This window comes from Lepidochelys olivacea (assembly GCF_965140295.1).
Source record: "Lepidochelys olivacea isolate rLepOli2 genome assembly, chromosome: 5".
NCBI classification, from domain to species: domain Eukaryota; kingdom Metazoa; phylum Chordata; order Testudines; family Cheloniidae; genus Lepidochelys; species Lepidochelys olivacea.
In genome coordinates, this window is record NC_140415.1 from 22754693 (window position 1) to 22782568 (window position 27876).

The 27876-nt window shown below is 41.8% G+C and overlaps 1 protein-coding gene across 2 annotated transcripts in view; it reads right to left on the minus strand.

Moving 5' to 3' along the window:
• Window positions 1–27876, minus strand: part of CCBE1 (collagen and calcium binding EGF domains 1) — a 228529-nt gene that overhangs the window by 72112 nt on the left and 128541 nt on the right. For both annotated transcript variants that reach the window (XR_014711834.1, XM_084629503.1), the window contains exon 3: window positions 6728–6780. Coding sequence is in view for 1 of the 2 variants with exons in the window: in XM_084629503.1 (XP_084485629.1) it covers window positions 6728–6780 (53 nt within the window). In the remaining variant the exon portion in view is untranslated. The remainder of the gene's footprint in view (window positions 1–6727; window positions 6781–27876) is intronic.

A 27876-nucleotide genomic window follows, 5' to 3' on the forward strand; every position in this document is an offset into this window, starting at 1 on the left:
TTAAGCATGGGGGAATCAAAACAATGGAAGCCCCATTTACATACAGGGTGATGGGAAGCTCATAGAAAGGGGAAAACAGAATGAGGTCATCCTGCCTCTTGAAACAACATCACTGAACTTTGGAAGACATAAGCAAAGACGGAAGCCATCTTTGGCATCCATCACTAGACAGACACAAGGGAACAGAGCTCTTGCAAGCTGGGAAAGATGGCTCTTGCATGCTGAGAAAAATGGAGGAGTTGAAGTCTCTGCAAACTGAATATAGGTGAGAAACCTGCTTAGGCAAAGACCTTTCACCTAGGAAGACAAGGGAAGCCAGCATCTTGTACTTCTGTGGAAGGTCCTGACTGAGGGAAAGTCAGCCATGGCTGAGAAGAAGGAAGACCAATGAGAGAAAGCATCTTGAACAAAGCCTGTAGCTTACTAAATTTAGTTGTAGACTTTTAGATGCATTTTCACTTTTATTTGCTGGTTTCCCTTTCTAACTTTATTCCTTTTACTTGGCATCACTTAATCTATGTCCTCTTGTTAATACATTTGTTTTATTTTAACTATAAACCAACTCAGTGCTGTGTTTGAAGAGCAGAAGAAATTCCTCACCTTGTGCAGTAACTGTGTTTCTTCAAGATGTGTGTCCCCATGGTGCTCCACTTCAGGTGTGCATGTGCCTCTCAAGCCCTTAATCAGAGATTTTCTGTTGGCAGTGTCTGTTCGACCCATGCACGTGCTATACGACCTCATGGTGCACGCCAAAGTATATGGAGCCGCAAGGGTGAACGGCGCTCAGTTCCTTCTCTATTTGAATGTCCAACAAAGAACAGTCTGAAGCAGAGGGGAGAAGGACAGGTAGTGAAGCATCCATAGGGACACACATTTTGAAGAACCACAGTTACTGCACAAGGTGAGTAACCTCTTCTTCAAATAGTGTCCCTATGGGTGCTTCCACTTCAGATGACCTCCGAGCAGTATCCCCACATGAAAAACCCCCTTGTTTGACAGTCTCTTAGATGAGGAGTACTAGTGGCACCTTAGAGACTAACCAGTTTATTTGAGCATAAGCTTTCGTGATCTTATGCTCAAATAAACTGGTTAATCTCTAAGGTGCCACTAGTATTCCTTTTCTTTTTGCAAATATAGACTAACACAGCTGCTACTCTGAAACCAGTCTCTTAGACGGTATCAAAGATGGTAACACCTGTCCTTTTGGGGAAAACAGAAGAAGTTAGTTGAAATGGGCTGGAGATTGTTGTTAAAGTCCAATCCCCTTTCATCTCAGGTGGTGTTCAGGATTCAGCTGGAGCCAGAGGAGGAGCAATGTCATCGTGGTCCCTCTCTCTTGCCTGGTGTGGTCAGGGTTAGGACCAAGAAGGTCTGCATTCACAGGAAGCCACGATGGTGAAGCTCACTCCCATAGCTAATTTCTGCCCCTGCACAATCTCTTTAAGGACCCTTAAGGAGCTTCAGAATTGAATCTAAGATTGAAGACAGTACAGCACAACCAAGCATCGCATCAGATCTGGTGTTGTGGACCAAGGCATTGTGTTTACAAAAAGTATGCACTGAAGTCTGTGTAGCAGCTTTGCATATCTAAGACACTGGAATGTTCTAGATTAAAGCTGTGGAAGTTGCCTGTGATCTGGTAGAGTGTGCTATTATCCTTGGGGAAAGTAGAGCACTAGTTGTGTTATAGCAAGCGATGATACACCCAGAGATCCCCCTTGAAAGTCTCTGTGTAGAGATTGTGGACTCCTTGGATCTCTCTGTGATAGAGACAAAAAATCAAGGTGATTTCCAAAATGGCTTGGTCCTATCTAGATAAGAGACCAATGCCCATCTAACATCTGTCTCATACTGAGATATACGTGGTTTAGGGGAAAATACACCTGGTAATGAATGGCCTGGTTAATGAAAATCCAACAGCACTTTAGGTAAGAATTTACGGTGGCCATTAACAGATCTTGTCCTTGAAAGATATCATAAATGGAGGGTCTGCCATCAAGGCCCCAGTCTCCCTAAGTCTGTGAGCTGAAATGATGGCTACTAGAAAGGCCATCTTCATAGATAACTGAAGCAGAAAGCAGGTTCAGCCTATGGCAAACAAAGGTCCCATGAGGTACTTAAGTACAGGTTGAGATCCCAAGTAGGAGTAGGATCCTTAAACTGTGGGAGAGGTTCCCTAAACACTTAATAAATCTTGAAGACATAGGGTGAGCAAATATGGAAAACCCTCCAGTGGGGGATGAAGTGCTGATATTGCAGCCAGATGAACCTTAATAGAGATAACTGATAACCTGATTTCTTCAGGTTCAGCAGGTGCAAGATGACTGAAAGCAAAGAAAATTCAGGCACTACACTGTCACCGTGACAGTAGTACTTGAATGTTTCCTATTTCTGAAGGTAATTTTAGTTGACTCTTTTTCACTGTTTAGTAATACTTGTTGTACTCCTGTTGAGCAGGCGGATTCTAATCTTCTGAATGCCCTGAGGCAGAAGCCCCCTCAGTTGGGGTGAAGCACGCTATCTGCACTCTAGGAGAGGAGATAAAGGATGGTTGAAAGCTTGAATGCAGGTTGGACACACAGGTGAAGCAGGTAAGAATACCAAATCTGTCTCAGCCAGCTTGGTACTATAGGGATGACCCTGGCGTTGTCCTGTCTGATCTTGTTAATCATGCTTCATATTAGCAGTATTGGAGGGAATCCATAGAAAAGGTCAAATAATTCTGGCTGCAGCATGTTGATGGACTGAAGAATGGACAGGTGATAAAGAAAGAGACCAGAAAGGATGAAGCAGAGTTTTTGGCAATGGGGATACTGAGGAAGGAGAATCTGACCAGGGTTTGTCTACACTAGACTCTTATCTCCAGTTAATCTTCATCAAGAAACTCACAGTAGTGAACATATTTGTAAAAGCTACCATGGATACTCCCTGAATGTTTGATCCAGGCTACAAGCATGTATGCTTTGCTTTAGGCTGAGCCCAGAGAAGGAAGAGAGAATGGAATTGTCAACCATGAATAGTAAGACAGAGATAGAGGAAGTTCTGGAGAAAAGATGAGAAGTTCTATTTTTGGCATGTTTGGTTTGAGAAAGTGGGGCAGAAGGAGATGTCAGAGAGGCAACAATAAAATAGTATTTAGCACTCAGTCTCAAACTGCTTTTCTAAATATCATTATCCCCAGGGTAGGACAAGGTAGAACAGGGAAAGGAGAATGAATGGAAATGACAGGAAGAAGGTTGAAGATCAATGACAATGCCATTGCCTTAGGGAGGAGAGACTATTTAAAAAACACCTGCCCCAGAAGGAGAACCAGGTCTTTCTGAGGCAGACATAAAAGAGTAGATGGAGCAGGGTCTGCTTTAGCTCCTAAGCCCTTCCTTGTACTCACTGCTAGTTGCACAGGAAGACGGTACTACAATTGCTTTCTTGGTGTTGTGATTTGCCAGTAATGGCTAAAAGGCAAAGATATACTTTAATAAAGAAGCTAACAACCTGAGACATCTGTAATATACTTATGTGCCTGGGTTTAGATATGCATTTCAAGCACACTCATACTGCCAAGATTATGATGAAACAATGTGTGGGGAGTGGTTACATTTTAACAGAGTAAGTTAAAAGAGTGTTTCCCTGAATCATAGTGTTTCTAGTTTATACACTATGGCCCCGAACAGTTTCAGCTGTTTCCGCTGTTCCTTCGGTCTGTGAAATTCAAGGTGAAACTCAGGTCAGGTTGATATGAGGCCTAATGGAGGATACAAAGAGGGAGGTAGAGAAACCACAGCCAGCAAACAAGTTCATTTAAAGAAAGAAATGCTCCAAGCTTGTTAAGATCCAGAGCCCAGGGACAGCATAACTAAAGTCAATGGAATCATAATTAAGAGCTACTTTCAGGTTCACCTAAATCTGAATAGGTCAAAACTAGAAGCACCAATTCTCTTTTGTTGTGGCTTTTTTCTTATCCATAACCCTGTTTCTTCTCCCACAATCTCTGATTCTTAGTGAATAATCACTACAGACACAAGCTATTTTACTGGAGACACCATCCTAAGAAAGCCAGGGGATGGATTTGCAGAGAGCCTGCATTCTTTCCATTCTATATGGTTTCTGTTTCTCCCTCTCTCTCTCTCTAGTCTACAAAACCAAAAATTTCTTCAATCCAACATCATGCTTCTACTCAGTCTCGGTCTCTCACACTGTAGCTTACCATTCCTGCCATGAGCTCCCTGCACAAACACAAAGGCAAAGCCCAAAATCAAAATCATTAGCATAAGCAGACCAAGTTGAACTGATCTCATTCAAACATCATCCATTCTTGCAGCAGCTCTGCTGGGTCTTGTGCTGGGAGCACTTTGAATTTCTCACCACATTGACAGCACGAGGATCAATATTTTTAGGAGGTGGCTGTTTTTTGTCACAAAGTGTTGCTATCTGACAACGAACTCACTCACTCACCCAGGGGCAAATGGCAGCAAGATCCACAGCTGGGAGGAACCTGTTGGCCAGAATTTATAAGCCAAAGAACAAGCAGTTCACTGGGTCTCTCAAGAACGACTTTACCCTACCCTACCATGACCATATTCCCTTCAAAATGTTTACATCTCATCCTAAGAAAGCTCACTGACCAACTCCATAGTCCCAGTGTGGCATTGTCCTTGTACAGATGTGTTACCCAGCACAGGCTTTTTATTTTCAGCTTAAAGAGTTTGCCTGCAGCAAGAGGATTTTGCAGCTTTGCAGTCAGTCTTAGCTCTGCATATATGGCTTGATCCTGCACCAGGGAAGTCAGTGAGAAGAGGAGATGTCTTATGTGAAGAAGTTTTGTGAATAACTATTTTATGGACTGGTCCAAATCCTACTGAAGTTACTGGAGAGACACCCGGTGATGTCAATTGACTTCAGATTGTGCCCTTAAAATTCATGCCTGTCATCCGGTAGCACCATGTGTTGTGTCCATGAGCTACAGCTTGACTTGCAAAGGCATCTCATTCTTTTCTAAAAGATGATCCAAATTGTGATGTTCCCCTCCATATGCTTTATGGAAGTATGCTTATGAATATGACATTACTGGAATATGCTTTATGCTAAATACCCCTTGTATGGTGTCATTAGAAAGCTTATAATCTACGGAGTGTGTTCACCCTATTTGTTTGCATGTATTATTTCTATGTCTGGAGTTAGGAGAATAAGACATAAACTTGTATCACTGATGTAAACATATTAAGTGGAGGCCATTAAGGGTGCTCCAGAAAGAATCAGTTGTAAATGGCCTTAGTTACTTGAAAGCCTTCCTGTGTACAGCCCATGAGGAATGGAAACTAGACCATGTCACCTGATAATGAAATCCATCCTAAATCTGGTACTTTTCCATTTAGAAGGAGGGGTGGAGACCCAGAGAGACAAAAGATTCTCGCCTTGTGCCAAAACTATAAAAGGGGGTGGAGCAGGACTAAGCGGGCTGCCAGTCATGAGAAAACCACTACTTACACCTGAGATGCCTGCTGGATCTAACAAGGACTGTACCAGGGGAAAGGATTGGGCCCAGACTAGGAAGGAGTCTAGTCTGTGAAAGAAGCTTATTGGAACATCTCTGAGGGTGAGATATTACCTCTAATCAGTTTCTTAATGTATTAGGCTTAGACTTGCATGTCTTTGCTTTATTTTGCTTGGTGACTGACTTTGTTCTGTCTGTTATTACTTGAAACCAGTTAAATCCTACTTTTTATACTTAATAAAATCACTTTTGTTTATTAATAAACCCAGAGTAAGTGATTAATACCTCAGGGACCAAACAGCTGTGCATCTCTCTCTATCTGTGTTATAGAGGGCAGACAATTTATGAATTTACCCTGTATAAGCTTTATACAGAGGAAAACGGATTTATTTGGGGTTTGCATCCCATTGGGAACTGGGTGTCTGGGTGCTGGAGACAGGTAACCTGCTGAACTGTTTTCAGTTTAGTCTGAGCTTTGGGGGTGTGGACCAGACTTGGGTCTGTGTTGCAGCAGGCTTGCATGTCTGGCTCAACAAGGCAGGGTTCTGGAGTTCCAAGCTGGCAGGTAAAATGGGCTCAGAGGTAATTTCAGCACATCAGGTGAGCTCTGTGACTGAACCCATCACAAAGATGTTCCAAGACCTTTGAACTCAGGAGTTCCAAAAACTGTATTTACAAAATATGGTTTAGCTTCACTCACTAATGCCAGTAAGAGAACACTCCCTTTCCAACACAGCATGAGCTATGCAGAATAATTCTCATTGCCTTTATGGACAGCCCTGTGTAAGAGGCAATGTCTAAGCTGCACTACCCCAGGAGTATACCCCTCCGAGGCACTATCCTCTCCCAGCCTCCACACTGCTGTTGTTGGGAGAGAAGGAATAATTAGCCGCTGGCCTAGCTGCACTGACTAATACTCCTGGGTGAAATGGCTCTCAACACACATCCAAGGGCAGAATATGGCTCTGTGTGTACACTAATTCATATCACAAGATCTATACACCCAGATGTATGTAGGGAGAGCCAAGACCCAGCTTCCTAGTTGAAATATTTTGAAGACACAGAATTTATCGTATTGCTGTTTCTGGTAACGAATCCCACACTGATACACCAGGGACAACCAAGCCTGTGGTTAATTCAGTATTTTCTCCCAAATTAACAGCACAGAAAGCAGAAGAAATGAGAAATGGCTAATGGCACTGGGATGTGAAGGATTAGAACAATAAAATCACATACCTTCGGGGATGCATTGTCCAAGAACAAATTTATAACCCTTACAGCATTTTTTCCTGAAAGACAAAAATACAATAAAATAAAGTAAAATAAAAATGCTGTTTAAAGGAGATACAGCCTTTAAAAACAACTTTTTAAAAGGGTTTAAAAGTTCTATTTGAGAACCGTTCTCAAAAATAAATTTAAAAAGCCATTAATTCAAAAAACTGATTAATAAACTGGTGATTTCTATTCCTGGGTATACAGAGAGATTTGAAATGATCCATACTAGCACAAACGGTGCATGGAAAACTTCAAAATGAAAGGCTTTTTCCCCTCCTAGATGCATACTGATCTCTAAGTGGAAAAGCAAAGTTCTTCAGCCCCAAAAAGCTCTGAGCATCGTGTCCCTCTGCTCTGCCTCAGTCAGGGCTTTCTGTGGCTCTTATTTAGGCTGGATGACTGCGCTTTTAAAAGGTGAGTGTTTGGAGAGAAGTGGAGAAGTTTGTGGAGAGCTTCTCAATTAAAAAAAAAAAAAATTCATGGAGGGCATGGAAGTTTGGACGAGAAGATGCCTGTCGAAAAAGACCTGGTACTATTTCCTAGGGCAAGAGCATTTTGGATCTTTATTCACTCAATTCTAAGGCAGGGTCCTTAGCCAAGATTTTCAAAAGTGACTAGTGATTATTGGTGCCTCAGCTTCTCGGTGTCTACTTGAGACACTTTAAAAGGGCCTGATTTTTGGAAAGTGATGAGCACCCACCATCTGAAAATCAGGGCTCGAACTGGGCACCCAAACACAGCAACCCAAAATCATTAGTCCCTTTTGAAAATCCTGGACAACTTATGCCTCTGTGTGGAAAGCACATGACATACTTCTGGAGCTATACATATAAACCACCATGATCATAACTTTCCTGACATGCCATAGAGCGTTTCCAAGCATCTGCCGCGCTAAAGTAAACTGACTGAAGGGCCTATATCTCTGCTAGTGGTACGCACAAGATTAAATGTTATAATTCATTTCCCATATTTGAAAGAACTCTGGAAAGATGACCGATTAAATAAATGAGCTATTTTAACTACAGAAAGATTAATAGGGCACTTAGAATGTTCTAGAAAGAGGGACACTTAAATATTAACACCTCTATATGGTCTGAAATTTCTTGAGCTGTTCACTACATGAGAAAGTTCTGGGTGTAGGGAAAACGTGTAGGCGAGTGTGAAATCACATTTAAACATAGGGCATTATTTGTCTGTTTCTATTTTGTACGGCAGAGCTACAATAAGCCTCCAAGTTTCTTGATAGCATTTCTAAATACATTCTAATCGATACAATCTTTACAGTCCTCTATTAGAGCGATACTAAGTGCCAAGACTGAGGGATCTTTTCCATTCCTTGTGGATTGCCAGCACTGCTTACCCAGAAGTAACCTGTCATTCAACCTCCTGTGGAATTAAATTTAAATTAAGTGACTTAATCTGGTTTTTGAAAGCTTGGGGATTTTAGAGATATGGACTCTAGAATGTTTTGCAGACGTGCTGAAGTAAAGTGTCTGGTAAGCTAAGAAGTAATCACTCTTCTGTTTTCCTCCTTAAATGTATAATTGACCCAGGAGAATGCTAACGCAATGGAAGTCAATGACACAAATGCACCCCCTAGGAGACCCAGAGTTCATCACAATATATCATTATGTTGCATTTAAAACAACTATCAGTTGCAACTGACCATTTAAAACAAACAATATATTATTCCAAACTATGTAAAAACAAACTTTGGCTGCACATTTTATACACTTTCAAAGATTAGCTGGAATATAAATTAAATATAATGAAGTTTGGATGGCTGCAGGGGAAGCTTTGCCTTGTTATGCAAACACTGGTCCTCATTAGACTTCACTACAAACACTGCTGTGAAGTCTTATCTTCAAGACAAACAAATGAAGGAGGAAAAAGTTCAAAGGTGCATCAGGGAGGCTGTTCAGATGCTTCAAGCTATGCAGGCGGCTTTCCAAATGCACAGTCATCGCCTTTCCTCTTCAGGATAGGGCGAGACTGATAGCACAGTCTCCTTGTAGGCAGTAGAGGCACAGACCAGTGAAGAAACCAGCTGGTAGTGGTAGAGAATGTAATAAACTACTCAGATGCTTAAAGCTATGCACATGCTTTGAAGGATCAGGGTCAAAATGCTCAGTATCTTTCAGGATTGGGTCTTATCCTCCTAAATCAAATACTTGTGGGTTTTTTTGCAAGCTAAACTGTGTGAGTCTAAAGATAATGTATCTTCCCTTCTGAATTATTATGTTAGCTTGTTCCCCTGCCCTGTACAAACTCCTTCCCACCCCAGAATGTGCCAGATGCTCAAAACTCTCATTGACTGTGAGGTCTATAAAAACTTGACAACAGTTAGGCTGCTGGCATGCTGAGACCACAGCCAATCATGCTGACCAATACCGTCTCTTTGTGTCCTTGTACTCTCCCATCTTTTTATCCATCTGTATCCAGCTATTGTCTCTTGTCCAATACTTAGATTGTAAGCTCCTTGGGGCAGGGACTGCCTTTGTTCTGTGTTTGTACAACACTTACCACAACTAGAGCTCCAGGTGTTATAGTAATACAAACAAATAAATTAACAAATAATAAATAATAATAATAATGAGGGGGCAGTGTCTCTTCATGCTACTGGGTGTAAGAGAGGTTCCCCAACATAAGAAGCATTGTGACACTGGACCCGACCCAAAGTCTATCTAACCCGTATCCAATCTCTGGCAGTGGCCAGTTCCAGATCTTGTAAGGAAAATGCAAAAACCCCAAGACAGGCAGATGTGGGACAGTTTTCCCCTATATAGGTCACTGTCACGGAGTCACCGGGCAATGCTCTGGAAGTGCTCCAGATGAAGCCAGTCAGGACTCTGGGGGAGCCTCCTCTCTCTGAGCAGACTGTCTCCAGGGCAAGAAACTTCCACAGCTTCCACCTTCCTAGGTCTGACCTCGGAGCATTCAGCATCCCCTGCCCCACCGTGCACTTCCCATAGCAAGTCTGCACAGGCCAGGCTCCTGGGGAAGCCAGTGGGCCCTGCACCTCAATTCCACAGTCAGACGTGACTCTCAGCCAGTGTAAAACAGAAGGTTTATTAGACAACAGGAACACAGTCTAAAACAGAGCTTGTAGGTATAGAAATAGGACCCCTAAGTCAGGTCCATCTTGGGGCACGGAGGCCATACCCCGGGTCTGGACCTCCCCCCATCTCTCCGGCCAGATCCAAACTGAAACTCTCCTGCCCCTCCTCTCGCCTTTGTCTCTTTCCTGGGCCAGGAGGCCACCTGATCTCTTTGTTCTCCAACACCTTCAGTTGGCACCTTGCAGGGGAGGGGCCCAGGCATCAGTTGCCAGGAGACAGGGTGTCAGCCATTTTCTGTGCAAACACCATCACACTGGCCCTGTAGGGCTCTCCAGCAATCACACACTCTTATCCCACCACCTAGATACTTAAGAAATGCATAGGGGAAACTGAGGCACCCACACAGTATTCAGAGAGAACATTAAGAACAGTCCCACTTCGTCACAGTCACGTCCTGATCGCTAATAGTTAGAGACTGGTTTAAGCCCTGAAGCATGAGATTCAGTAGTTCTTCCAGAATGTCTGTTGTCATTCATTTATTACTACTCTGGGTATTCTTGGTATCCAGATAAAGAGCCAACCCCTTTTTCAGTCTTGTTAGGTTCTTGGCCTTAATGACACAGTGAGGCAATGAGTTCCACAGCTTAATTCCACAATGTGCAAAAAAAAAAAAAAAGAAGAAGAAGTATTTCCTTCTCTCGCTTCTGAATTTCTCACCATTTAATTTAACTGAATGTCCCCTTAGTCTTGTTTTATGAGACAGGGAGAACAGAAGTTGCTGATCTCCCCTCCTCCGGATTATCCCTGCTCCTCTTCATGGTAGCTTTAAGTCATGAGGGAATGGCATAAAAAGGACCTAACCAGGCCTCAGAAACTGCATTCTTGCCCCCATACAATCCACTATAAGTAAATTCCCAATTCAGAATATAGGCTTCTTTTCTTGATGCCAACTCCTTTTTTGATACATGACTTTTCTAAATAGCAAACATTAATTTGACATGATTTTGCAAGGGGATCTGATAGGTTAGGGTTAATGCACAGAAAATACAATACTATAGTACTTGCTGCCTTGAACATCATATTACAGCTCTAATTCTAATTAACACAGCCTGGGATGTATTCTTGATGACCTTTACATTCTTTAGGCCAGCTACATTCCTGAAAATCAATTTATCAAAATAACTGACACTTAAATTGATTATTAACAGAGGTACTTTAATGCTAAAACTTATTCTTAGAACCTGGCTGACATTTCTAATCAACATTGCATAATTATGATCTCATTATAGATAATAAGAAGCAAGCAGGCTGCTACTGATCTTTCTAAGCACTGAACAATTTTCTTCATGACTGTCGCTAGGCAGTTGTACATTTAAGTGTGAATCAAATACAGTGGATAATATTTAGCTGCCTTGGAATGTGAAACAGTTGTGGATCTGCTGTGAAATTAGCTTGGTTCATTATTAAGTTATATTTCCAAACAACAGTAACTTTTTGGCACACCTGCCTTTCATATCATGTAACAGGGTGGTCTACCTACCAGAAAATGTTATAACAATGTTTCCTGTCAGTTTCCCAGGTTTCCATGAGCTCAATCATATAGTGTTCATTCAGGAAAAGCACTGTTTTAAATAGGAGTTTATCCTGAATGAAGACTGCAGGAAGCCCCATCTCCCAAAATCTGGCACCTGAAGTATTAAAAGAGTCACAGTATCAGGGAGAAAAGGAGTACTTGTGGCACCTTAGAGACTAACCAATTTATTTGAGCAAAAGCTTTCGTGAGCTGCAGCTCACTTCATCGGATGCGCTCACTTCATCGGATGCATCCGATGAAGTGAGCTGCAGCTCACGAAAGCTTATGCTCAAATAAATTGGTTAGTCTCTAAGGTGCCACAAGTACTCCTGTTCTTTTTGCGAACACAGACTAACACGGCTGTTACTCTGAAACCTGTCATTATGCAAGGCACTGCATTTAGCCATATGGAGTGGAAATCTATTAAGGAATGCATCCGATGAAGTGAGCTGCAGCTCACGAAAGCTTATGCTCAAATAAATTGGTTAGTCTCTAAGGTGCCACAAGTACTCCTTTTCTTTTTGCGAATACAGACTAACACGGCTGCCACTCTGAAAAGTATCAGGGAGGTGTCATAATTCTACAGCTGTCAGCATTCTGTAACATTCTAATTGAAAGTGTGTACATGGCCTTAGATGTATATAATATTCATCCATTTCCAGGTATCCATCCTCTTAATGTAGTGAGAGGCCTTATCAAATCGAGCTGGTCAGAAATTAGTATTTTTCTCGATGGAACATCTTGGTGAAAACAAAACACATTTTCATCAAAATTCAGTGGCAAACTTTGAGGTGTTTTTTTTTCCAAAATGCAGGAAAATTTTCAACCAAAAACTCAAAAATCAAAACACTTCAGGTTTTCAGGGGAAAATTTTTAGATTTGGGGTTTTCCAGTGAAAAATCCAAAATTTCAAGGCTCTATTCCACGAAAATTTTCATTTAATCGAAAACCCAATTTTCCGTTGAAAAAAAATTCACCAGAAAATTCTCAACCAGACCTACTCAAAGAATATCATAACATGAACTTACAACAAACTATGCACTATCTCACAGATCAGAGGTTCAGCAAGAGCTTCAAGTGAACCTGCTGTGCTTAATAACACAAGGGAGCCTTTGTAATATGTACACAGAAGGGATACTTATTGTGACGGTCCGAAGTGCTTCTTTGATCTTCCTGAATTTCAGAAATATGCAAGACTCTAAAAGAAATACAAAAAAGGCATACTTAACTTCTATACCTGGCTGATGAATTGTTTAGAAGTGAACCAAACTGCTACAAAAATCTTTGTTTTTTAAAAATTATATATAAAATCCAAATGAGCTCCTGCATTGCCTGTCAAATCTTGCATGGACAAATAAGGCCCATATGTAGTGCAAGAGTGCTCAGTAACCCAGTAGCTGTGGGTATCTATATTTCACATACACAGAAGATTTATGCCGTTTTGGGCAACATGATCTAAAACTGAAAGAACATGCTTTGTTTTTATTTGGGATACATACCAAAATCTTGAGTAACAGCAAATGGTGTAGGCAGAAGTTCAGTATCATAAGCTTTGCCATGGTTTCTAGACTGAGTCCTCTTTTCTAGACTGAGTCAGCTATCTGAAAAGATAAATGCAGCCAAGGCAGCATTTACTATCCTGGACATCTTACCTGCAAAAGTGGGATTCCTCTCTCTTCCTCTGCATATTCCTCTCATTGGTCTAGTTCCAACTGACATTGCAGTCAATGGAAAGACTCCTTGTGACTTCATTGGTAATTGGACTGAGCCTATGATCATCAGAACAAAATGAGCTGGGACTACATCACCACATTAAGGCACTCTCCCTCTTCTGAAGAAGCCTTTCCATTGATTTCAATGAGACTGAATAATATAAGGAGCAGCAGGTGCCTATTATCTAAAACAGGGGTAGTCAATTATTTTTTGTCAAGGTCCACATTTCTTGGTCAAGGTATAGTCAAGACCAAGACTCCAGAGAATATAATTTAAAAAAAACCAATAATTATAATAATAAGTAAATAAAAAGATTTCGGGGTCTGTTCAAAAGCATCTGGCGGTCCAGATTTGGCCCGCGGTCTGCTTATTGACTATACCGGATTTAAAGAATCTTCCTGGTACCTGGGACCACAACATATGTACTGTGTTGACACTAACTCATTGACTAATTTATTGGAGAGCAAAATGAGAATTTGGACTGAGTAAAGATCAAGAAGATCCCCATGGGACAAGGAAACTGAAGAAGTCAGAGACCTGAGAATCAGCTGGTGTAGTAAAACACTTAATTTCTTGAAAGTAAGATTTCAACTGATAAATGGATTTTTAAGGATATGAATGAAGGTCATGTTTCTGACCAGCAATTGCAGTTAGTAATTCAGTCTAGTTGTGCATTACTGTTTTCTTTGAAACAAAATGCTGCTTGGCTCTAGTTATTAACATTTTTATCAGGAAAGAAATCCTTTTTTGGTTGCTGTTAAGGTGAAGCCCTTGATAAGACTGAAAATGCATGCACTATATTACTCATTCTCCAAACATATGCCACAGGCCAGATCCTCAGCTGTTAAAAATCTACAAAGCTCCATTGATCCTGTGATTTTGAAAGCTTTCTGACATGCTATTTGGCTGTCCGTTACTGAAATGTATTATTATCTGATTCTCTCTCTCTCTCTCTCAGCCATTTGAAGTGTTGTTTTCTCCTGGTGTTTTTATGGACACAGGAGTTTTATGATGCGTGACTAGAAATTGTGTTTCTTGGCCTCCTAACTTACAGAGGACATTGCAAAAATGACAGAATGATGAATTACTTTGCAGGGCTACTGAAGAACTCAGTATTTTCACATGAAGGAAACTGGCTGCACATCCATCGATAAAGAGACACTGTGATCTTGACTCTAATCAATTTCAAAAGGTGTGTTCAAAAGAAATTAACTACAAAACTCCTTCAGTAAGACAACGTCTCACTAAGATCAAACAGATCCAACTCTTGAGGCTCCTGGTGATGGATGTGCTGAGATGAGATAATAACCAGCTCACCTGGAAAAATGGATTCTTTTGAAACAAACAATTTGAAGATTTGGAATTTACTAAAAATCTCCTAACCTGCACCCCCCAAAAGATAGTTAGGTGCCTACCTCTGCTTGGGATTCACAGCTGTGAACCCGCTCCTGGATTTAGGCACCTAAGCCAGGTCCATTCAGCCCTTTCTTAGGAAAACCAATAGCCCAGTGGTTCAGGAACTCACCTGCAATGTGAAATGCCTGCTTTTCCTAATTTGGAGCAGGGACTTCAACTTGGGTCTGCAATATCACAGGTGATGCCCTAACCACCAGGGTATTGGGTATTCCAGGGTGTTGCTTTTTTAATCCATTCTGTTGGAGCTGTTCCACTTTGTATAAATAAATTAATATTCATTGGTGCAGGAGCTTGAATTTAGCACGCCAACAGGACAGGTGAGTGGCTCCCCATCCACCCACAAGTCGCAGCCCAGAATAGTCCCAGTCTGGTTGCCCCCCGCTGTTTTTTGCGTGAGGCGCAGTCTAGTAGAAAATGCATAATGGATCAGACCCTGCAGGTGACACAGGAAGGGGAATGATTTTTTTGAAAATCCTTCCAGGTCTTGAGGTAAGGAACCAGGCAGCTCAGTGGCACCAGGACTTAGATGGTTTTGCACATGTCCACCAGCAGAAATGTAGGCACCATGGGGACTTTTCCAGCAGAAACATAGGTCCTCTAGGGTTAGCTGGCAGGGGAGTGAGGGTTTTGAGGATCTCAGTGTGCCTAAATGTTCGATGTAGACACCTAAAGTGGTAGTTAGGTGACTAAGTCCCTTTGTGGGTCTGGCCCTTAGTCTCTTTGTGCCTCAGTTCCCAATTAGTAAAATGTGCCCCATCTCACAGTGGGGTGTTTCTTTGAATATATTAAAGACTGAGAGATAATCAAACATTATGGCAATGGGAGCCATCTAGACTTACAAAATAAAGCCTGACCAGAGCAGCAGCACTCCCCTACCACATATCATTTGATCACCACTCTTGTGACCGATACAGCTGTAACCCCTCTTTCCCACTAGACAAAAACCCCTCTCTTAGCCCTCTGAGCCAACACTCCTTCGACACACTGGCTTTGCAGCATGCCCAAAAGGTCAATGCATTGCAAAGCTCTGCCAAGGGAAAGGGGCCCTTAGAAAGAAAATCCCACCTGCAGCCTCGTAACAAGGGGGGATAAAGTTCCAGGGCCTCTGCTGAGCGTAGCTGTGGCAGTAGGGCACAGGGGACAGAGATGGTCTCACCAGTTGGCAGAGCCAAGCTGTTGAGATTCCGTACTTGTAAGGATGGTTCCTGTGACCCTCCCTTCTGATTGATAATTAAAGAAAACAACCTTACTGGCATTTCCATTTCCAAATGGTACAGACTGGGTTCTGATGGAAGTGAAAAATGAAATTGCAGAGCTGCCACCTGTGATATGTAACCTATTACTTAAATCAGCTTCTGTACCAGATGACTGGAGGATAGCTATTGTGACGTCAATTTTTTAAAAAAGGCTCGAGAGGTGATCTTGACAATTACAGGCCAGTAAGCCGAACTTCAGTACCAGGCAAACTGGTTGAAACTACAGTAAACCACAGAATTTTCAGACACATAAATGAACACGAATTGTTGCAGAAGAGTCAACATGGCTTTTATAAAGGGAAATCATGCCTCACCCATCTATTAGAATTCTTTGAGGGGGTCAACAAACATGTGGACCTGGGAGATCCAGTGGATATAGTATTGAGACTTTCAGAAAGCATTTGACAAGATCCCTCATCAAAGGCTCTTAAGCAAAGTAAGCTGCCATGGGATAAGTGGGAAAGTCCTCTTATGGATCAGCAGCTGGTTAAAAGATAGGAAACAAAGGGTAAGAATAAACGGTCAGTTTTCAGAATGGAAAGAGGTAAATAGTGGTGTCTCCCAAGGGTCTGTATTGGGACCAGTCTGTTCAACATATTCATAAATGATCTCGAAAAAGGGGTAAATAGTGAGGTGGCAAAATTTGTAGACAATACAAAATTGCTCAAGATAGTTAAGTCTAAAGCAGACTGTGAAGAGTTAAAAAGAGCTCTCACAAAACTGGATGACTGGGCAACTAAATGGCAGATGAAATTCAATGTTGATAACTGCTAAGTCATGCACATTGAAAAACATAATCCCAACTTTTCATACAAAATGATGGGGTTTAAATTAGCTGTTACCACTCAAGAAAGAGATCTTGGAGTCATTGTGGGTAAATTTCTCTGAAAACATCCACTCAACGTGCAGTGGCAGTCAAAATAGCTAACAGAATATTAGGAACCATCAGGAAAGGGATAGACAATAAGACAAAAATATCATAATGCTTCTATGTAAGTCCATGGTATGCCCACATCTTGAGTACTGCATGCAGATCTGGTCACCCCATCTCAAAAAAGATATATTAGAACTGGAAAAGGTACAGAGAAGGGCAACAAAAGTGATTAGGGATATGGAACAGCCGATATGAGGAGAGATTAAAAAGACTGGGACTTTTCAGCTTGGAAAAGAGCCAACTAATAGGAGATATGACAGAGGTCTGTAAAATCTTGACTGGTATGGAGAAAGAGAATAAGGAAATGTTATTTATTCTTCACATAACACAAGAACTAGGAGTCACCCAATGAAATTAATAGGCAGCAGGTTTCAAACAACCAAAAGGAAGTACTTCTTCACCCAACACACAATCAACTTGTGAAACTCATTGCCAGGGGAAGCTGTAAAGGCCAAAACTATAACAGGGTTCAAAACAGAAGTAGATAAATTCATGGAGGATAGGTCCATCAGTGGCTATTAGCCAGGAGAGTCAGGGATGCAACCCCATGCTCTGAGTGTCCCTACCCTCTGCTTGCCAGAAGCTGGGAGTGGATGACAGGGATGATGGATCACCTGATGATTGCCTGTTCTGTTCATTCCTTCTGAAGCACCTGATATTGGCCACTGTCGGAAGACAGAATACTGGGCTAGATGGACCATTGGTCTAACCAAGCATGGCTGTTCTTATGAGTTCTCAGACTTTTTGGGAAGCCTCAATGTTGTTCTGTGGGGAAATACATAATATTGGCCTTTGCCACCGCCAAACATAACCAGGCCTCAAGAAAGGTATTTTTCATGTCTACACAATATATCTTAAATCTTGATGCTGAACTATCATATTATTTCCTGGAAGTGTCGTGTAAAATAGCCACAGTTCTATTCTGACATCACCAATCAGCGGGGCGGCTTACCACAGGCAGTTTGAGAAAGTTTAGCTTAATGATGTCTGAAAGTGGCAAGCAAAATTAGTATGTGAACTTGATCAAAGCAAGTTTAGAGCACAATGTAAGCGTGTGACTCCAATAATGCTGGGCAGTACGTCCTCTGCCTACCTTAAAGAGCCACCAGTTAGATTCACTAGGTACCTCCAGAAAGTGAATGTATATCACCTTCTTGAAGATAATGCGGATAAAACTGGAATTTTGGTTTCTTTTTTCCCCCTTCTTTTTATGGTTTTGGACCATATTTTCCTGTTTTTAAATGGGGGTTAATGCAAGCGAATGTTCATACAATTTTTGATTAGATTGTCAAAAAAATAATGATATGATTAAATAAGAGGGGTGACTAATATTGTCTGCTCAGACCCAGTTTTCATATTCTTATGTGCCGTCAGATTTCTATGCTATCTCCCTTCCCTCCTCTTTTGACAGCTCTGTTTAATTTGTTGACCTATACCAAGAAATGATTGTTTAAATGCACAGGTAAAATTTATTTGGATTTCAATAAATCAAATTTATGATAACAGATGTGACATTTTGGAAAAAAAGTAAATAACTTCATTTTTTATATAATTAAATGATTTTAATATATATAAAATCATTTAATTATATTGAACAAAGCCATGCTTGTTGTATATTGTTGTATTATAGATATATATATTTATACACACACACACAATAAACATGGCTTTGTTCTTATTTGCTACGTGTTTGTTGTGTATAATACAACAATATACAACAAACATGGCTTTGTTCAATATAATTAAATGATTTTATATTCATTCTCACAGGGTGGCAAGGTAGGATTTATTCTTATGTGATTTCTTCTGCAAAAAGTATTCATTTTCTAAACCTCATTTGAAGACATCCAAAAATTGAGCCCACTTGACATTTAAAATAAGAAAAGAGAATAAAGACGTTTTTTCACCATCGACGACTTCCAATTAGAGGACTTGGAGCCAAATTTCCTTCTTAGCCTGTAAACAGCATGTCTTGCTGATGGTGCAGGTTCAGTTATTTATCTAAACAAAGGTGAGCCAGAGTACAGTGCTAATCATTGCACATCTGTCCAGTGTCTTGGAATTCTTAAACTTCCATGACTCTTCATTTTGTGGCTCCAATTTCCTACAAAAAAATGCATTCTAGATAGAAAGCCATAAATTCCATTTCAGTACTGAAAGCAGTGCCAAAGCATGCTGTAAGGAACGCTGTGCTCATTAGCTGGCTGCTGTTCTGTTGCTAGGTCACTGAAGTCAAACAGAAATAAGTTGTTGGCAAGTTGTTAGATTTACTGAATCCAGTCCAATTTATATAGCATCTTTCATCACAAAATGCTGTATAAGCAATGCCCAATAAAACCTTTTTTTAATAAACAATAAAGGCAACCACACAGTTCACATATGCACGCACACCCAAACACATCATACAAATAGTACAAGGAATTCAGATTTTAAAAGTTAGGTTTCCAAATGAGACAAATATTGAGTGAAGTCAATAACACTGTCCAAACTGGGGAGGCTGTTGCATAAGAGCTTGACCCTGTTCTCCAGAAAGTCAATGGCAGTTTTGCCACTGATAACAATATGATTAGAATTAGACCCACAGACCAAGATACAGGACAGTACTTAAGCATGTGGTTACCTTTAAGTATGTCCCATTTACTTGCACAGAATGGAATTGGATGCTTAAATGCTATCCTATAAAAGGATGTTTTCCTGAATCCGGGTCATAATTTGCAGCATAAATAGAAGAGGGTGAAATCCTGGCCCCACTGAAGTCAATGGCAAAATGCCCATTGACTTAAGTGGGGCCAGGATTTCAACCCCCCCCCCCCCCACCACATCTCTCTGCCCCAACCCAATGTTAGAAGGCCTTGTTTCAGAAACAGCTATTTGGTTTTGACTTGTCAAAGAAAGGGAACATGTGACATTTCCCTGAGGTACGCAGTGTTGTGAGGCACCTTGCCCCACCTGTCCTTAGTACGGGGTGGGCAAACTATGGCCTGGGGGCAGCATCCGGTCCTCCAAACATTTTAATCCGGCCCTCGAGCTTCCACCAAGGAGTGGGGTCCAGGGCTTGCCCCACTCCACGCGGCACCTGGAAGCAGTGGCATGTCCTCCCTCTGGCTCCTACACTTAAGGGCAACCAGGGGGCTGTGCACGCTGCCCCCGCAGCTCCCATTGGCCGGGAACCATGGCCAATGGGAGCTGCAGGGGCGACACCTGTGGACGGGGCAGTGTGCAGAACCACCTGGCCGTGCCTCCGCGTAGGAGCTGGAGAGAAGACATGCCACTGCTTCTGGGAGCTGCTTGAGGTAAGCACTGCCTGGAGCCTGCACCCCTTATCCCCTCCCATGTCCCAACCCCCTGTCCAGCCTGGAGCCCCCTCCCGTACCCTGAATTCCTCATTTCTGGCCCCACCCCAGAGCCTGCACCCCAGCCAGAGCCCTCACCCAACCCCCAATTTCATGAGCATCCATGGCTCGCCATACAGGTTCCATACCCAGATGTGGCCCTCGAGCCAAAAAGTTTGTCCACCCCTGCCTTAGTACGAGGAAGTCTTGTCTATGCTTGCTACGGATCAGCTCCCTGGCAACACAAGCACTGCCTTCCAGGCCTTCGCAGGCTTTGCTTGCTCTGCACAAGATAGTGATAGGCACATGTCAGCCCCCGAGTCCTCTGAGCATCTCTCTGGACTGCTCAGCTCCTGTTCTACTGAACACTCCCAGAACTCTTAGGGTATGTCTACAGTGCAGTAAAACACCTCTGGCTGGCCTTTGTCAGCTGATTCGGGCTCGTGGGGCTGTAAAACTGTAGTGTAGATGTTTGACCTCTGGCTGGAGCCTGGGCTCCCAGATCCTGTAAGGAGGGAGGGATCCCAGAGCCCGGGCTCTAGCCCGACCTGAATGTCTACAATGCAATTTTATAGCCCCAGAGCCTGAGTCCCATGAGCCCAAGTCAACTAACACAGGCCAGCCACGGGTGTTTTACTGCAGTGTAGACATACACTTAGATCTGTTATTCCCAAAGGCATTGAGTTGCTATGGGCTACCCAGGGAGCTGTCCCTGAGGTTTGACAGGGAGGCAAGCGGTCACAGAGAGAGGCACTACAGAAGAATCTCTAAAGAAATAATCCTTCCAGACTTTCCATATGGAAAAAGGCTAGATACTTAGCAAGCAGGCATGTGTGTAGGCTGGTTTATTGGTTTAAAGATGTATGTTTTCTCTGAAATGCTTTCATTCCAAATGAACAATACTTTGCTTTGAGGTAGCTGTTTGGTCACTGATCACCACTGGCATTGCTCCAGAGGGAACAGAACTGAAGAGTTTGAGCTTAAGTCATACCTGCTGAGCTAACTGCAGTTAATACCTGAGGATTGCTACTCAGGATATGGTCTGAGAGTGGGAGAATCACTTGAATCCCACCTGAGCACAGGTGATGGCCTAAGACCGGAGAAGGGGGTGCACATTCAATGAAGGGGTCAGAGTAACTGTGACAGATACCACAAAAGAAAGCAATTTAAATTCTGAGAATTCCTTTACTCCTTCAGAACAAACATTTTCATTCAAATGTCACTTGCACAAAGTTTTACCAGCCTGATATTTAAAATTTATTAGCCTCTGCTTCTCTTTCATACTATACTGGAATTTCTTTTTCAGTCACATGTATTCCTGAGAATGAAAGGACAATAAATTTCCAGTACTCTGCATTTATCAAAATAAAAAAAGTCCCCATGAATCTGTATGGCTATGAATCAAAAACCTGTCAACCCCCTTCAACAATATGCTGCTTGTAAAGTAAATCACACTAGTAAGCTGCTACCTTGCTATTCCTGCTTCAGAAAAATCGCTAGTTGTCTCCTGGGCACTGTTTACATATTGTCTAACGACTGACGGTATAAATTTGATTTTTTGTGGAAGGACTGAGAAGGCGCACACTTACCTGGATTTAATGTACACATTTTAACACAAAATGCTTTGATATGACCAGTAATGGCCAGAGATATAGGGTGAAATTCTGGTCCCCTGAAGACAATGGGAATGTTGGAGCTAGGATTTCACCCATCCTTAAACAAGTCCTAAGAAAAAACAGACAACTTACCTTTCTAATCACGCTATATGCATGGAAGACAAATGCTTGCTACATGATTGCTTGAAAAGTTTTAAAAAGTGGAAAATACAAAAAAAAAAAAAACCCTGAAAAAATTTCAGTTTTTCAATTAATAACAAAAAACATTTTTTTGAAAACCTGAAAATATGTTGGTGTTTTAGTCCCCTCCCACTTCCTTTATCTGCAAACTATAGTTCAGACCAGCCATATAAACACACATTATGCTTTAATAGGGCTAATAAAAGGGGGCGTTCAAAACAATTTTGAGCCAAATCAGCTTGGAAGAAGAATTCAATTGAAAAAATGTGAACGATAATTGTGACTCACTAAAGGACACCTTACTAAATGCTCAAAAAGCCACAATTGAGGAAGAAGGTTTTACTGGTTAAAAATCTGACATCCTTTAGACAGGAAGTGAAGGCAGCTGTAAATTTTTTTTTAAACGGAAGAAAGGGGAAATTGACACAGTAGTTAATATAAATTAGAAGTTAGGAATTGTAGAAAATTGATAAGGGAAGCCAAAGGACACAAGGAGACCTCTATTGTCAACAGAGATAAGGACAATAAGATATTATATATTATAAATTATATATATATATATTAATTGAAAACTTGTGCCTTTTCTCTGTTATTGTTGATAATTTTACAATTTCCATCTAGTTCTAGACCAATACCATTGTCAGTATTGGTCTATAACTAGATGGAAATTGTAAAATTATCAACAATAACAGAGAAAAGGCACAAGTTTTCAATTAATATTTCTGTTCTGTATTTCGGGGAAAACTAGATGATACAATCTCATCATATAGTAATGATAACACTCTTTCCATTCTACTAGCATCTCTGGAGGATGTTAAACAGAACCTAGTAAAGTTGGACATTTTTAAATCAGCATGTCCAGATAACTTGCATCCAAGAGCTTTAAAGGGCTGTGTGATACTCTCCCTGGACCATGATTGCAATAGGTCTTGGAGCACTGGGGAAGTTCAAGAAGAAAGTTAATGTTGTGCCAATTTTTCAAAAGGGGAAGTGGGATGACCTGGGTAATTTTAGGCCTATCAGCGTGACATCAATCCTGGATAAGATAATGGAGCAGCTGATCTGGGACTCGATAAATAAAGAGTTAAAGGAGGGTAATGTAATTAATGCAAATCCACATAGGATTATGGAAAATAGATCCTGTCAAACTAACTTAATATCTTTTTTTGATGACAGTACAACCAAAGTCTGGTTGATAAAATTAATAGCATTGATATACTTGGACTTCTGTCGGTGTTTGACTTGGTGCCACATGACATTTTGATTAAAAAACTAGAATATAAGCTTAGCATGGCACACATTCAATGGATTAAAAATGGGATAACTGATATGTCTCAAAATGTAACTGTGAACAGGGAATCATCATCAAGCAGGTGTGATTCCAGTGGGGTCCCACAGGAAGTAGTTCTTGGCCCTATGCTAGTTAACATTTTTATGTATGACCTGGAAGAAAACAAAGTCATCAAAGATAAAATTTGCAGCTGACACACAAATTGGGTTGGTGGTAAATAATGAAGAGGACAGGTCACTGATTCAGAGTGACCTGGCAAGCAAACAACATGCATTTTAATACAGCTAAATATAAATGTATACATCTAGGAACAAAGGTTGTAGGCCATACTTACAGGAAGGAGGACTTTATGTTGGCAAGCAATGACTCTGAGAAAAATTTGGGGAGGGGAGTGGGGAGGGTGGACAGTCAACTGAACATGAGCTCCCAGTGTGACACTGTGGCCAAAAGAGCCAATGTGATCCTGGGATGCAAAAATGGGAATATTAGGTAGAAATAGAGATAATTTTATCTCTGTATTTGGTAATGGTGTAACCACTGCTGGGTTACTGTGTCCAGTTCTGGTGCCAACTGTTCAAGAAGGATGTTGGAGAGAATTCAGAAAAGAGCCACCAGAATGATTAGAAAATATACTTTATTGTGATAGAATCAAGGAGCTCAATTTATTTACTTTCACAAAGAGAAGTTTAAGGGGTCACTTGATTACAGCCTGTAAGGATCTACATGGGGAACACGTGTTTAATAAGGGGCTGTTCAATCTAGCAGAAAAAGTTATAGCATGATCCAATGGCTGGAAGTTGAAGCTAGACAAATTCAGACTGGAAACAAGGCGTACATTTTTAATCGTGAGAGTAATTAACCATCAGAACAATTTACCAAGGCTTGTGGTGGATTCTCCATCACTGATAATTTTTAAATCAAGGTTGGATATTTCTCTAAAAAGATATGCTTTAAGAATTATTTTGGGGAAGTTCTACGGCCTGTGTTATACAGAAGGGCAGAGTAGATGGACACAATGGTACCTTCTGTCCATATAATCTATGAATCTCTCTTTCCCCCATTCTTTTCCCTTGGCAAAATAGGAAAAAGAAGAAAAAGGTGGGGACAAAACAACCCCAGAAAATGCAGAAAATTTAGAATGAAACAAAAATTTTCCTCCAAAATTTTAGATTAGAAAAATTGCATTTTCAAACAAAAAATGTTGACCAGCTCAGATCAATATTGATATATCAAAGCAATGAGACTATGGAAAAATTGTTCTGTTAATACATTTTCTAACATCAAAAGCAGCACAAAGAACATGGAATTAACTTCTCAATGTGAGTTAACAAAATCGCTATAGGGACAGCAAAGAAATTATTTCAAGTGTGTTTAACTTATCCAGATGTTTCTCTCTTTTCTGCTTCATTTTTCTCAGAAAAGACCTTTTAAAGATAAAACTGATAATTAAGACACAGAGTTAATGAATTGGATGAGAAAAGAAATAATTGTTCAAGTGACCATGCCAGATGAATGTTTATTACCCAAGGAGATGATAAAGACATATGCTACAGATAGAAAAGTCATTATTTGGCTCGAGTACATCTCTATTCTATGAACCACTTCCAGCATAAAGAAGTGATTTGCTTGTAAAATAACACTGTATAAAAGTTTGGTGAATTATATAGTGTTATTATAATGTAGTCTCAGTGCCATGGATTATTTTTAGACATGCTCAGCTGCAGGTTATTTGCTGCAGGGTGGATTATGCGCAGTGAGTCGTGAAGCTGTTGAATCAATCATTATTAGTATGATTTATTTATATTTATATATATTTAGAGAGCATGAGAGCATCAAGGTGGGTGAGGTAATATATTTTATTGCACCACCTTCTGTTGGTGAAAGAGACTAGCTTTCGAGCTCCACAGAGCTCTTCTTCAGGTCTCTTAGCGTATGTCTACACTGTAATAAAACTCCACACAGTTGACTTGGGATCACAGGGCTATAAAATTGCAGTGTAGACATCCAGGCTTGGGCTGCAACCTCAAGGGCTCTGGGACACCCCCCCCCCCTTCGGCTATCAGGGCCCGGGTTCCAGCTCAAGCCTGGACATCTACAGTACAATTTTATAGCCCCCGCAGAACGAGCCTGTGTCAGCTGACTTGGGGAAGCCACAGGTGTTTTATTGTAGTGTAGACATTAGAGTATGTCTACACTGCAATGTAAGCCCAGGGTTAGTAGAACTTGACTTACCAGACCCTGTGTTAGTTAACCTAGAGCTTGAGCATCTACATTCACTTGTAATCCCAGGTTAGGAATTGTTGAACCCTGGGTTCCAGCCTGGGGTTTCAGCATCTACACTACATTATGCAGACCCAAGTCCAACCAGCCATATTCCAGACTTCCTAGTGCCCTCCCAAAATGTGGTTGCTCTAACCCTCTGTTCATGGTACAGGGTGAGAAAACTTGACTGACAAGAGGCCAAAGAAAGTAAAAGAAAGTGGGATACTTTTGGTGGACTCCCAGACCACGAGTCAAGTGGGACTGCTTTTACATTGCAAAGCAAAGGGGCTTGAACTCATTTTGACTCAGGTGAGGACCCTCCATCCCTGTGGGGTCCAGGGACGCTGAGTCCAAGCCCTGGGTTAGCACAATTTGTGTGTAGACAGAAGGGAGGTTAGGCTTGAGCCTGAGTTTTAACCATGGGCTTACAGTGTAGTGCAGATGTATCCTTAGGTCTTCTTTGAGACAGACTGCTGCCGTTAACAGGAGCTTACACACAAGGCAGGCAGCTGCAACGGTGAGGGTGGGAGCAGATAGCATTGCAGTCAATAGATAATGGAAGGTGAGGTAAAAGAAGTGGTTTTGCAATAGAGCACTTCCATTAAATCCTTTGTTTAAAATGCAAGGAGTAGGAGGTCAATCCAACTCCCTTTAATATCACTGAAGTCTGTTCTTTGACATTAATGTGATCTGGGGCTACCATTCTGGGCACAATCTTCTCTCAGTGTATGTGCATAACTCCCTTAATGTCTCTTGTTGAGAAGAGTGGTGGTCCTGACTATATTTTTCTTTTTAACTAAGGCTTGGGCTACACTAGGAACTTATGTTGGTATAACTACATCACTCCGGGATATGAAAAACCCACACACTGAGTGATGTAGTTACATGGACCTAACACCCAGTATAGTCAGCAGTATGTCGACGGGAGAAGCACTTCTGTCACCATAGCTACTCCCTCTCTGGGAGGTGGAGCACCTACGCCAATGTGAGAAGCTCACCCATCAGAGTAGGAGGCATCTTCGCTAAGTACTACAGCACTATAGATGTAGACAAGCCCTGAGTTAACCAGTTTCCTGTCACTTCCTACAGTTACCCTGCTTCACATAGTCCACATAAAACAGCCTGTGAGCCTGTTCCCTTTTTGAATTTGGTGCCGACGACCCATTACTCAGATGTAGTGTGTAGTCACCAATGCCGTGATCCAACTAAGCAATCTGCAAGCAGAACCCCAGCACTAAGTCTGAGGAGAGATCAGCTCAACAAACAGCTGATGCAGAAAGCTGCTGCCCCTCTCCATCACTACTCATGGATCTTGCTGCTGAAAGGTTAACTTGGTCCTGAATAGCCTCCCTGCCAGGGTCCAATGCAAGCCCTTCATCTAGTCTTACTGCCAGCTGCGCCTCACCTCCTCCCAGAGTCTTGCTGCCACAGGAGAGAATCCAACCCATAACAACTTCCGGCCCCATTTTCCTGTAGCTATCTATCATGGTGGGCCAAGCACTCAGAAGCCTGGCCTTCACCACACCTGGCTCCGAGAGGAAGAGAGGGTTGTAGAAGTGGCCTTTCTTTCCTACAGCAGAGCCCGGGGGACAAGTCACTATATTTGGGTGATACCTTATCTGAGATGCCTGCCTTCCATTCACTCCCTCTGCCAACTGTGGCATCCCTCTGGGATTCCCCCCTTATTCCACACTTCCTTGCTCCACCCCAGCATTTGAGTGTCATCTATTTCCTCTCATCTTCCCCGCCCCAATACCTCCTCTCATCCCACTGTCTGAGGGTGGGAGGTAAATCTGCTGGCATCACGGCTGCTTGCTTTGGGGTTGGGAGGGCGCGGTGAAGAAAAGGCTGACAGGAAGCCAACAGAGCGGAAGAATGGAAACCCAGCCAACAGAGCAGTAAAACTAGCGGTGGAGTAGCCGCATGAGCGGCCTGCAAAACTGGTAGCCCCAAGATGCCAGAATGGAGAAGTGCAGGCAAAACCTGTTTACCCCTCTGGGATGCACAAGTGCAGGCAAAACCTGTTTACCCCTCTGGGATGCACAAGTGCAGGCAAAACCTGTTTACCTGTTTACCCCTCTGGGATGCACAAGGGAACCAAGGACAAAGGTCAAAAGCTCAAGACTGTCCCATCTATCCACAGTGAAACCGCTGGAAAATCTATGCTGGCTTCATGACCCTGAGCTGTTGGGGGCTGTGTGTCATGGAAGGATTAAAATTCTCAAGAGCATTCGCAGTTGGGATCAAATTTCCACAACTTCTCTGCCTGCCATTTGGCTCAGCAGGATCAAAAAGAATTTTAAAAAAAAAGTAAATTCTTTATTTATTTTAAAAAATAGAATTCCCATCTTTCCTTTGAAAGGAAAGGCAGACAGCTAGGATTGGTGACTTCCAGGGCTTGTGCTACTTGGGAAGCAGAAGATATTTTTAGCTGCATCAGCCCATTAATCAGAGAAACTGAAGCAAACAGATTTGGCA